Source organism: Diplotaxodon limnothrissa, linkage group LG16, assembly GCF_057381915.1.
Source record: "Diplotaxodon limnothrissa isolate DT_005_m linkage group LG16, D_limnothrissa_male_GT1.1, whole genome shotgun sequence".
NCBI classification, from domain to species: Eukaryota; Metazoa; Chordata; class Actinopteri; order Cichliformes; family Cichlidae; genus Diplotaxodon; species Diplotaxodon limnothrissa.
The window spans coordinates 22,698,242-22,711,511 of record NC_140611.1 but is presented as its reverse complement, the minus strand read 5'-3'; the positions used below and the strand labels follow the sequence as shown (position 1 = coordinate 22,711,511).

At 43.1% G+C, this 13,270-nt stretch overlaps 1 protein-coding gene across 1 annotated transcript; it reads left to right on the top strand.

Annotated features, from left to right (window-relative positions):
- The first annotated feature begins 198 nt into the window (after positions 1-198).
- ino80da (INO80 complex subunit Da) lies at positions 199-6,084 on the top strand. The gene is made up of 10 exons (XM_085374242.1): positions 199-424; positions 1,984-2,230; positions 2,318-3,132; positions 3,249-3,351; positions 3,431-3,655; positions 3,847-3,956; positions 4,167-4,300; positions 4,426-4,649; positions 4,800-4,957; positions 5,054-6,084. Exons 2-10 carry the CDS (start codon positions 2,013-2,015, stop codon positions 6,082-6,084), a joined length of 3,018 nt encoding a protein of 1,005 aa, XP_085230368.1. The 5' UTR covers positions 199-424; positions 1,984-2,012.
- The last annotated feature ends 7,186 nt before the right edge of the window (positions 6,085-13,270 follow it).

Sequence of the window (13,270 nt, the reverse complement as noted above, 5' to 3'; positions counted from 1 at the left end):
ACGCAGTGGTTTTAAAAGGGGGGCAAGTACACGGCACTGCCCTTCACACAAAGTGTTTCATAAAGAAATTAACGTGATAGTTGTGCACTGAAGGAGCTTTTAATAAAGTTGAATTTCCAATATGGTAGGAGAGGTTGTTGTTGTTGAGCGGACTGTTGTCATGTCCCCGCAGTGCCTGTAGTGGTGCTGTGAGGAGTCCGCTGTGGATCCAACAAAAATCCACAGCAGCCTACCTACTGCTTGTAATTTGCTCTGGATAGCCTGTATTTATATGCGTCCTTATTTCAAGATCAACCGAGCTCGGTGAAGATCGCCGTTACTAACCGATCTCCAATATCGATGCGCAAATAGCCTAGCTGATTCTAATAGACATTTCGGCCGTCTATCTGGAGCGAATACCATACAGAGCCCATACCAATTCAAGGTAAGCGAAATCGTATACAGCCCCGGCCTCGATTTCTAAGTGTACCGTTCTGCGCGGGCTTCAGTCGGCCAGTGGTTTTAATAGAGGCCGCTGTCCGATCGAAGCTAAAAGGCCTCTTATTCGTGACATATTTCATGTAAAAGCTTGTGATGTACCGAAATGAGTTGGTGCCTAAAGCAGATGTGGAAATTAAGGAGATGTTTACATTTTTAAGCGATGTGGCCTGCTAATTTCACATTATGTAAGGGTGATTGTTATAATTCATATCGATTGTTATGGAGGCCTTCGGGGACAGGCCATACGCCTCGTATGTATACCCTTTGTTTGAAAGTATTTGACCATAAATGTTTCATGTTTATAAAATGTAAAATCTCATTACTAGGTGAGATTATTTATTAATAGTGTATTTTTAACCTTTTTCTAAATAAATTAAACTGCAAATAAACCTTTATAGTATTGCTATTTGCTTATGTTTCCGTTTCCTGGTTAGCTACCGCCTACTAATTTGTGTTTTTAGCTTTGTAAGCTAACAAGCGAATATGCCTTTCCGTATTTGGCCGTCTTGATACTATATATTTTGGATTCAAGATGGATAAAGTTATATTTTTTTTAATTAGGCCTGAGGTAGTTGTTGTACTTGGATATATTTACTCTGTCGTAGTATAAAGTTTCACAGCTGTCTATCGGCTCCAAGCTAATGTAGCAAGCTAGCTCCCCGGTAACTAACATTACTTTCTGTTTGCTCCCTGCCCGGTTCTCCTATACTAAAGTTGTTAATGTAACTTATGCTGACGTAAAGGACAGGTTTACAACATGTTAACGTGTGTTCAGTGAACACTTTAGCTGTAAGAGCTGTGCCACTATCAACACCAACTTAAAAACCCCTACAAAGTTTAAAGTAGTAGCTGAGCCATACGATAATTAAGCATGTCAAGGTATATGCTACGCGGTGTGTTTGTTATGAAGAGTTCAGTACACTGTTTTAAAAAGAGCAGTCTATTTTTTGTTGTCGAGTCAAAAAATAAAGTATTTTTATAGTGAGTATATTTTTTAGCCTGACCGTGCTAATGCACAGTCAGGTAAATGCTTTGGAGCTTTTGACATTGTCGGACAAACCCACTGTTTTACTTCCATTGTATTATCTCGTAATAAATGAACAGTGGAGTAAAATCAAGTACTTTGTGCCACCTGTTTCTCAATGAGAGAGCTTGAAGCCGAAAATTAAAGGGCCTAACAGGAATGTCCGGATGGAAATGGCTAACACTGTAATTTTCTCAACTATTTAAATTTGAGTTTATTAATCACAGCACACACTCATAGTAGTTTCATGATGAAGCAGATTATTTTTATTTGTTTCAATGTAACACTTAATAATTACTGCTAAAACAATGCAGCTTTTTTGTGATTGATTACCTAATATTAGGAAAGTATTACCTGTTGTGGAAGATGTTGCTTTTGCTCTGCCTCTTAATCCGGCATGTGAATGCATAGTTACCTCCTCACTGTGCTTGTGATGTAATTACTGGTTTGTTTTTTTTCCCTTTCCTTTATCCCATCAGCTGATGTTGTCAAGGACAAGAGTCACGTGATGTATGAAGGCAAACACATACACTTCTCAGAGATAGACAATAAGCCGTTGTGCTCGTACAGCCCAAAGCTCTGCAAACAGCGCAGACTCAATGGCTATGCTTTTTGTATCCGGCACGTTCTGGAGGATAAGACTGCTCCCTTCAAGCAATGCGAGTATGTGGCCAAGTACAACAGCCAGCGGTGTACCAACCCCATCCCCAAGTCTGAGGACCGCCGGTATGTATGATTGATTCTGCTTTGATTTACAGAGCCAATCAGTCATGGGTTTGCAGGGTGTACTGAGGATATGTTCCTGTTTTGCAGATACTGTAACAGCCACCTGCAGGTTCTCGGCTTTATCCCCAAAAAGGAGCGGAAAAAGAAACACGATGCTTTAGAGGAAATGCGCTCACGGGCTGCTCACCTGGAGTCAGTGGCTCTCAATATTACCGTGCCCTCTCTAGCTCTGAAAGCCCCAAATGGTCTAGATGAACTACCACCATCTCCCCCCTTAACACGCCTGTTACCCCTCCCTGACGGGGAAGGCCTGGACCCTTTTGCCTTTTATGAGGATGACACAGATGGCGAGGAGGTGGGCACTCCTCGGAAGAGTAACGCCATCAAGAAGAAAATACAGAGTCGCCTGGTGCTTAACCAGAAACTCTGCCATGACACAGACCTCTTCCAAACACCACCTGAGCACTTTAGTCCTTCCCCTGTCCCCCGCATCTACCCTTCCTCACCACTCAACAGTCATCTTCCACGGCAACAGCCAGGTCTTCTCCAGAAGCTCCAGCACTCCAACACGACTTCCTTCATCATCCCAGGACAGCAGCAGGGTTTATTATGCAATCCACCACCACCTCAGACGGTCAACTTTCTGCCTCCGGGGCTGCCTGTCAATGCAGCACCCAGTCCAGTGCAACATTCTGGGCCATCGCTCAGCAGGAAAATGCCTTTGACTGCTACTCACTTGCCTGCCGCTTGCAAGGACAGTGGCAGCAACAATCAGCGGCATGTGGTCGTCATGCGTCCCACTGCCTTCTCACCTTCTGCCAGCCGCCTTGCCAGGTTGCAACATTTGGTGCAGCTCTGTGCCAAGAGACAACAGGAGCATGGAGACCTCTTTCCTCATCTAGGTAATCAAACTTTTTATAGTTTATGAATTCATGTGGATTCTTATAATGACTGTGAAAGATTGTTTAAAGGTAGATATAAGTAGATAGATGAGCTGCCCTAACACGGTCTCTTCCAGGATTGGACTGGTCGGAGGACAGTGCAGATGATGATGATGAAGTAGAAGAAGACATGGCAGAGCGTTTTTCTCCTTTTCAGAGCTCATGGAGGCCGCAGAATGGGTTGGTACCTTAATCCTCAACCCCTGTTGTATAGCGTGTAACTTCTCATAATGATGATTGTCATTCGTTCCCCTTGTAGGCTGGAAGAGGATGACGGCTCCTCTCGGAGGACGCGACTGTTTAGGCTTTGCTCGTACCTCCAGGAGAAGTACAAGCACATGTGCAGACAGGAGAGGGTGCGTATCCGGCAGAAGAGATACCGCTATGCCTTCCGCAAAGCCTTGCTGCACGCTGCCAGTAAAAACCCCAGATGTGCAGGCCAGCTGATTCAGGAGTTGAGTGGTGCCTCTTGCAGCTCATCGAGGTATTCTCACAGCCATTGCTTTTGTTTAAGTCAAGCTATGTTTGACAGTATGGCTAGTAGGCCTTACCTCGGTTAAACCACTCATGAACCTTATTTATTTCAACTTTAAGAATGTAACTTTCAATGAACCCGACATAAAAAATGTTGGTTTGTCAGTGTTTGCTTATTCCTGGATGTGTTTGTGTCTGCAGTGTGGCTCCACCAACGCAGCACAGCACAGACACGGGGACCTGCACTGGCAGCACAAAGGGCCAGCCCTGCCACAACAGAGCTCTGCCCTTCACTCGACACTGCTTTCAGCGTATCCTTTGCCCCGCCGCTCTTATGCACAGCTGGTCACTACATGTGGAAGCGCATTTGATAAATCTCAGTTGTACATGCTATTTTAAAATCACACACTGTGATATATATAAAGTTTGCACCTGTGCTGGAGTATGTTGTTCACATGGTCTCTGTTGAGTGCATTGCGGGGTTTGTTTGTTTTTTTTTTCCCCTTAACTGTTCTCTGTAGACATTCTGTTGAATCGTTCCCAGCAGCTCTTTGCAAGTTGCACAGCCAAATTTGCAGATGGTCAGCAGTGCTCCATCCCCGTGTTTGATATCACGCACCAGACACCCCTCTGCGAAGAGCATGCCAAAAAGATGGTGAGTTCAGTGTTTAAGGGTAAACACTGTTGGAATTGTGGGATCAATCAAAAACTTCCATTGCCGCAAAGATTGGGGGGGGTCTCAATCTGATTTGCTTTATCTGTTCTTTTCCTTCTGCACAGGATAACTTCCTGCGTGGGGACGGAAACCGACGGGTGCAGCACCAGCAGCAGCAACAGCGAAAGCCACGTAAAAAGACCAAACCACCGGCGCTCACCAAAAAGCATAAGAAGAAGAGGAGGAGAGGCCCGCGGAGGCCTCAAAAACCTATCCCTCCAGCGTTGCCGCAGGGGAACCTGGGAATGCCTTTAACGAGCCTAGCAATGCCCTCACAGGCCAGCATCAGGTGTGCCACAGCTGCGTCTCTCTGCTGCTGTTAGAAATTCAATGGTGTAGGATATTCAGAGTGAAAGACAAGCTCACATGTCACACATGTCTGGACAGCCTCTTCACTACAATAGCATGTTGAATTATTTTCCTCTAACCTTTGTTGCAGGAGCCCTTCGACTCCAGATCTAAGTACAGATGAGCTTCCTGATGATATCACCAATGACATAGCAGACATTCCAAATGACCTTGAGCTAAACCAGGAAGATTTCTCAGACGTGTTACCCAGACTACCTGATGACCTGCAGGACTTTGACTTGTTTGAAGGTTGTCTTGCAGCTCATTTTTGTGCACAGCTGTTTATTTCATGTGTGTGATTCCTCATAGTCTGTGATTTTTATAACATTGCAAATGTTTGTGCAGGTAAAAACGGAGAGCTACTGCCCACCACAGAGGAGGCTGAAGAGTTGGTACGTGCACTGCAGGCTATGGGGTCCTACACAGACTCATTGGTGTGCCTAACCTCCATGGGAGACCTGGCCCCTACAGAAGGAGTGGACCACAGAGCCATGACCGTATTTCCTGGTCCAGTCCAACCAGGGGGCATGGGAGACCTGCTGAACAGCCGCATCCCTCCCGAGAACTTCACCAGCCTTGAGCTGGAGGACAATCTACTGCAGTCTACTGGAGATCACTTTCCCCCCTCACCTCCAACTCAGCCCGTTAACCAGAGCCAAGCGCCGTGCTCCAATCTGACCTCATCCTCTTCTACAGTGGCCCCCTCCACCACGTCCCTGCTCACTCAGACCTCCTTAACAGAGCGGACGTTTTCTAGGACGCACACATCCCACGTTCTCGCCAAGTCGGACGCACCCACATCATCACCCCAAGGCAGCCACTACAGCAGCGAGCATGTGCCATCCCCATACAGTGACCACATATCTTCTCCCCACACCAGCTCTTTCCAGACAGACACCCCTCTTCTCCTGGAAGTCCCTCTGAGCGGGGTTCCAGGACCGCCCCGGTCCACTTGGAACAACCTCGCTCTCCCCCTCACGGACCCCACACAGTTTGGCAGTCTCATCGGATCAGAAAGTCATCTCATATCCACCTCCCTGTCCACTCCACCCGCCACCACCCACTCTGTGACGCTGCAGCCCATGGCTGCTCTCTCGGCGATGCCCCAGAGCGGCTTGACTGGCCTAACGACTCCTCCCGCCCCCTCGTCCTCGCTCCCATCTTCGTCACGCGATCTTTTGACCTCCGCACAGCCCAAGCAACAGCTCCCTCAGTTCAGCGCGGCCTTTGGCCATCAGTTGGCCTCCCACAGTGGCATCCCAAAAGACGTGCAGCCCAGCCACAGCTCCACGGCACCCCCTGCTGGCTTCTCTATAGTTAGTGCCACCGCTGCAAGTGCCAACAGCGCCACGCCACCCTTCACGCAAAGTAAATGAGAGCAGGCGGCACGCAGCTACTGCACGACGGTCTGTGGAATCACAGTCACTTACAATCCAGTTGACTGAGTCGTTAACCACCCCGTTCATCTGCTACATGTGTGCAATGTGGTAATAGTGCACTATTGATAATGAATTTGCACAGCTTCAGATTTTACTCTATTTTTGTTCCTTCCGTCTGTAGCCGGACGGTGTCTGAGATTTTAAGTCAGTGTGAGTCCACGTGTTCGATGCCTTGTGGTTTCGTCAGCAGGGTGGGATGGTGGGGTGGGGGGTTACAGTCAGATTTTGTGATGAAATAAATGGGTGAAAATTGGCAGAAGGACCTAAGCAGAGATTATCTGTGTCACAGTGCTCAGAATTCCTAGAAGCCTCAGTCAGTGGTCAGTTTAGTTTGCTTTGCCAGTTCAAGTCCTGTCTTAAAACGATCAGCTGCACCCTGCCTTGCTCAAACGGCCATTGCATTTTTTTCTTCTTTTTTGTTACCCACCTGTTTCATACACTGCTTCTGTCACCCTCTGAAGAACAAGAGATTTTTGTGATCCATTATGTTTCAAGCTATTTAACTGTCATCATGATATAGAATCTTACGGAGTCAATTTCACAGTCATATGAATTTACCAAAATACTTTTAAACAGCTGTTTTTATATTGTGTATAGTGTATATGTGCTCATTTATTGGTTTGCTCAGACGTCAAAAATCTCTGACCTCACCATTGGTTGTGGGACTCTTGAGTGGCCTAGTAGACACTTGAAGTTGAATAAATCTAGTATCTTAAAGCAATAAATACATGAACATAACTCTGGCATCGTGAGGTATTTCGCTGGTTTCATTACATGTAGCTTCACTCGATGAATCCAGGCTGGATCAGGAAGATATTTTGGCCTCTTTAACAGTTTCCCCGCAGAGCCTTTAGAGGCGAGCGATCAGGTCAGGCCAACTTCTCTCTGAGTGGATTTTTTTTAAGGCTGATTAAATTAGCTTCAGTGTTACAGCGACGATGGTAATGGCACAATCCAGGGACTTTTAAGTGTCTACTCTCAAAGGTGCTCTCTGGTCCACACGTACAATGGTATTTAGTGGCTTGCATGTCTCATATAACAAAAGTTCAGTTTCAGGGCTCGCACTAATACGACAGGCCAGGCTACCCGGAGGAGGCTTACGCAGTGAATTGGTGTTGGACATTTTTACCCATCAGCTAGATGTAACACAATTGGTGTATTTTGCACGTCTGAAGTAAAGCACTGTCTCTTTTACTCAGTTATAAAGCATTTTTTAAAGACCTATGATGAAAAGCTGGTGTCTGAAAAACAAAAAAAATAGCAAAAAAAAAAAAGTGCTCTTCCACGCAAGAGCCTCCACCCCCACCCCGACAGCAGTACAACCACGGCTTTTGATAAGTAATATATTAGACATTTGAGAGATTATCAGACATTGTTGAGTATTAGGTATATAGAATAGCAGTCTCTATCTTGGGGTTTGTTGGTGAATTATTGAGTAGCAATGGATTGAAATTGTTCTTTGCAATGTGTTCAGTGGAACCTGTGTCTGTGTAGAATGAGTCTTGCTTTTAATGGCTATCAAAATGATTGTTAAGTCTTTGTTGGAGGGATCAATGTTTGTTTGTTTGTATGCTGTCTTTCTTTTTTTTTTTTTCAATTCTGATGGAGAATATGTTTTATTTTTGATAGCTATTAAACTTCCAGGAAGAAGTCTTGAGATTGCATGGGGCTGCAACCCTTTGTGTGAGAGCGTAATAGTAGTAATAATAATAATAATATCACGATTAGACGATGATCACTGGCTTCTTGGTGGTAAGAAACATTGGATTTATATGCATCAGATGGTGGAGAAGAACAGATCGGCGTACTTTTTCAACCTAGATTTGCACAGGAGTGGATGAGACCGGTGGTGTTTCATATGTCCCATGTCTGTCTTGCCTTTTTTTTTTTTTTTGCCCTGCTTGGATGCTCATTACACAAACAGCCGACACCATTAGCCGCTCTGAGCCTGTGCCGGACCATCGTTTCCAGCTGTGAGAAGGCCCAGTTCTGCCTCGCCCCTTCCAAAGAGAGAACACAGTCTCAAAGTGTAAACCTGTAGCTCCACCGGGGATGGCTGGGCTTCTCAGAGACCACGGTAACGCAAACAGCGCCCCCTAGAAGTCAATAGGAAGAATCAGGTTTGGGTGAAAGTGTGTTTGAAAATAAGCGAGACAATACTGCTGTATCCTGCATAGCATGAGATTAGTCGCTGCACCGGTTCACTCTCCCCGACAACCACGTAGAACAAAATTTACAGGGCTCGTAGGCACATGTAACTGCTTGAATTCAGAGATGGCTGACAAATTCCTATACTCATTGAATGTACTGTATTACTGTTTTTAAAGATAGGATGAGCTAATCTAGTCACCTTTTGTTATTGGTCCTTGTTTAATTTGTCTAAGGTATTTTTTGTATACAAAGGTTTACATTTTTATGTATATTTTTCTTGTGTACAAATTATGTAATATGTGTACAAACACTGTATGTAATATCTGTATATAGTGTGAGAAATTTGATCTTTTGTTTTTGGATGTATAAATAAAACTTGCTGTGAGGTATTTGAGGCCATGGTTTAACGTGGTTTTTCAAAGGTCACCTAAAAAAAAAATGCGAGGTGAGATGTGCTCGTGTGCACCCTGCCACAGTTTGACAGCTCCTTTTATACGCATGCAAATCATTGTAGAGTCTGAGGGGATATGCCTTATGTTTAATGATATATTTTCTGTTCTGTTTAAAATATCATGGCTAATTTAGCAGTGATAAATTCAGTTTTATCGCTCTCTCTGTAACCTTGGATTTTGCACCTTTGATTCTGGCTGCTGTTAATTCCCAGCTCCAGGTTATGAACTCTGGAGCGCAGCCCCTTCAGTATCCAATCCAGACTACACTGGTAGGACTCTCTCCCTCTTTATTTAAACACGGCTTTTCTGATTTTTAGTTTCACCAGCTAAAAATCAAAAGAAAAACTTTTACCGTGTCCATGCTGTCTGTCTGCACTGGTATGTGCAGTAGCACGTAGCATATTGTCAGCACTCTTTGCCAGGTGGAGTCAGCTGGGGTACCTGATCAATATCACATGATATCATCAGCAGAGGTTTTATTTAGCAGTTATGGCACTGAAGCTTTAAACTAAAGGGCTTAAAGAAAAACTGGAGCCAACTCTAAATAAAAAAATGTGGTATCCACCAGCGTGACAGTGGTGTGGCACTAGCTGTGACTTGGGGTCTTCTAACTAGTCAATATTTGAATATGTTTGAGAATTTAAGGACGCTTGGGTCTTTTGTGTGCAAAGAAAATTGAAGCTAAAAACTGTGGATTGTAATCTGCTAATCACAAGCAGCACTAAACCTAAGCCTCCCAAAGCCACTGTCAGCAGTTACAAATTTGAGCTCAGCAATTTAGTGCCGCCCTGCTCATACCAGCTTGTTGGCACCAGCTTTCTTTTTGTTTGTTTGTTTAGTAGAAATGCGTGTAAGTACTTCTAAACTGGTCACTGGAAAGTGGCAAAATTGGAGTGGTTGTTTCCAAGTTCAGCCATCTGCCTTGGCCAGGACTTGCTGTATGTTTTCCCAATTTGTCCCTCTGTGTTTGTCTTGCAGGTTCCTGGTATGTGGTGTTAATCAGCGCAGCTGGGAGCACTTGGCCAACCTCCCTGGAGCATTTAAGAGCTGGCTATCTCAGTCTTTGAGCCCTCACATTTCACCCAACTATCATTAGTTTGGTTGGCTTCATTTTTCCATTTATTTCACAGTACACAACATGCTTTGCATTCACTCGTCCAACTACTGACACACTAACACACCTTAAAAATTAATAATTAATTATGCTTTTTTTAATAATAAATCTGAAAGTTCTGGTTAACCCTTGGTAAGTCTAAAAAAAAGTACCCCTTATGAGGTCCTAGAGCCAAAAATCGACCACGCCATAAAAAGTGCTATAAAAAGATTATACATTAATATTTTATTCCACTTTAAATTAGCCAATCTTTCAGACCTACTTCTCCTTGAAATATTCATGTCAAGTTTTAATTACATTTCGCGGATTTTAACCCTTTATATCCCGGCTTTGTCACATGAGCGCACGGCCGTTTTTGGCGAAAAAAATGAAAAAATGAAATATTTTCCATAAAATACATTTGAAAGTTATATTTTATTGTACTTTTAATTAGGCCTTTGGGTGGACCAAAGATTGATACCAACAGTCATTTCGATCGCCTTTTATTTTTTTTGCAGGAGCGCATTTCATAAAATGCACACACTATCGGTCCCAATCGACCACGCCCAAAAAAGTGCTATAAAAAATTTTTATATTAATATTTTATTCCACTTTAAATTAGCCAATCTTTTAGACCTACTTCTCCTTGAAATATTCATGTCAAGTTTTAATTACATTTCGCGGATTTTAACCCTTTATATCCCGGTTTTGTCACATGAGCGCACGGCCGTTTTTGGCGAAAAAAATGAAAAAATGAAATATTTTCCATAAAATACATTTGAAAGTTATATTTTATTGTACTTTTAATTAGGCCTTTAGATGGACTAAAGATTGGCACGAACAGTCATTTCGATCGCCTTTTATTTTTTTTTTCAGGACCAGAAAATGGTCTCCAGGCGGCAAATGCTCCTCCTCTAGGCCGAAATAAGTGCATGTTGCCGGGGTACGTCGCGACGATCACCGGGGCACGATCACCGGGGACTGCTTTTTCCAGCCCACACGTCCGATACCACGTGACAATAAATACGTCATTTCCTGTTGACTAAAAAAAAAAAGCACCCTCTCGTGGTCCTAGGGACCAAAAAATGGTCCCGTCCGATCAGCGGGCGAGGCCGCCGCTGCACGCCGGAAATGAGGCTTCATTTCCCGCAGGTCTTTCCAAGAAGCCCGCTGTTTTCCAGCAGGGATCAAATGTGGAGCAAGGGCACCACCCGGTGGCCAAATAAAAAAATTACAATTCTAAGGCCTTGAGTCCAGAATGAAAACGAAACCTAAGCCATCACACAGATATTAACGGTAATAATTGTGCAGTGAAAAATAGCGTTTATAAAGGGTTTCAATGGGGCGATTTATGGCTCTAGGACCTCATGTGGATGGCGGTTTTTAGCTTAGCCACCTTAAGCTAATCGAATAAACGGAGACGGCAATTCTAAAGAAAAATGAAAAAAAAAAAAGGGTTGGAAGGTTTGGCTATATTCTATTCAACACAGTGAAAATGGCCTAATATTAAAAAACGCTGTGGATGATAAATGGCCGTAGGTACTACCAAGGGTTAAAGCAGTGTCTTTACTATTGTTATGGCTCATGGGCTCTACCTGCAGGTAAAACAACACATTTGCATATCAACATACGAGGCAGGTGTCGAACTCCAGGCCTCAAGGACCGGTGTCCTGCAGGTTTTAGGTGCGTCCTTGATCCAACACAGCTGATTCAAATGGCTAAATTACCTCCTCAACATGCCTTGTAGTTCACTAGAGGCCTGGTAATGAATTAATCATTTGGTTCAGATGTGTTGGCCCATGGTGAGATCTAAGACCTGCAGGACACCAGACCTAGAGGCCTGGAGTTGGACAACCCTGACATAAAATGACAACCTTTCATCAAGTACACATCAAGAGATAAACCAAATCCAAATGACTTAAATTCCTCACATGCAACACATTCTGTTCTCCGCTTAAATCACTGAGCTATGAATTTCATATGGATTTTTACCCAGAGCTAATAGGTGTGATAATACATGATAAGAGAAGATTAATTAGACAAAAACAACAAAGCACCAGTTGCACAACATGAAGTTTAAGGAATGTTTTATTCAGAAATGTGTTTGACTGGTTTCTCTATATCCCTATACAGTCCGAAGATGAATCATCGTCTCCGTTCTGATAATGTTGCCAAGAAAATTTCAGTATCATTTCTTATGTTTAAAATTCAAACTGAAAACAAAAACAAACAAACATACTTGCTTTGATCTACGTGCAGCATTCAATTGTGCGAAATGCATACTGCATCAACTGAAAACCTTTATGCAGTAGCCATACATTTCATCTCTTGATTTTGAATATGTGGACTTTGAAATGTGTGGGTTATTATACAAAACTTAAAAAGGAAATTCGATCACATAACCGCAAGCAGCAAGAAGGGTGATATTTCCAAGAGGCACTACAGTCTGAGTCAGGAAAATGTAAAAAGCAAACCTATTCAACTTTCCACTTAATTTTTATTTATTTATTAAACATTTGACTAATTCCAAGAAATCCAACAGCACTGTCCTGAATGAGCAACAACACATACTGGACTGGAAACTTGTCAAAAAAAAAAAATCATTCAAACTGAAATGTACATTTTAAATGATTGCTATCCAGTGTTAACTGAAATTCGAACACATCACAGAATCCAGCTTTACTCCTTCTATTACATAATACTGCTCTTTGGGGTTATAAAAATAGTTTAAGCATATATGCCTACTTGTGCTGAGAGATGACTCCTGCCGATCACACTGCTTTATTGCCAAACAACACACAAAAGAAGAAGAAGAAAACTCCATAACACTGAGTAACATCTTTAAAAAGCAACAGCGCAACACAAAAAGAGAAGAGCCACACTAGATCACGTTAAAGGTGCAGATTGGGGCATAAATGGCACATTTGTTTGAATGAAGAGCAGACTCATTACGTGCAGTCGCTCGGTTAACCAGCTTCTACTTATTCATCTGATCAGCATTTCAACTGCCCTCATTTTAGTCCATTTCCCACCAGAAGTACAACAGGAAGCAGAAAGGAACTATGAAATGGTTTGTTTAAAAGAACAAGGTTGACATACAGGAAATACTTTGTGTTCCTGTTAACTTAAGCACTCAGTGACCACTTTATTAGGAACCCATCTGCAGTATAAATCAGTCGAATACAAATGCCGTCTCTTTATGATGCTCACAATTGTGATGTAAAATCTAAGATCGGCAGATTACCTTTAATAGGAGGCTTATGTTATAGAAGTACAATGGAAACTGTGTGTCGTGCAATAAAGGTACATTCCTCCAATTACATTTTCACTTTTTCGGTGAAATTAAAAAGGTAATGTATCCTGGACTGAATTTTATTCTCTTCTTCTCTAATAACATTTGTAAACAGATGCGGTCTAACTGATGAAA

What these genes read in the sequence shown, in the direction of transcription:
- ino80da (XM_085374242.1), top strand. Translation starts at nt 2,013, where the DNA reads ATGTATGAAGGCAAACACATACACTTCTCAGAGATAGACAATAAGCCG. An exon ending in AGACCTCTTTCCTCATCTAG is followed by an intron (nt 3,133 to 3,248) that starts GTAATCAAACTT and finishes GGTCTCTTCCAG; the next exon opens with GATTGGACTGGTCGGAGGAC. An exon ending in CCCTCACAGGCCAGCATCAG is followed by an intron (nt 4,650 to 4,799) that starts GTGTGCCACAGC and finishes CCTTTGTTGCAG; the next exon opens with GAGCCCTTCGACTCCAGATC.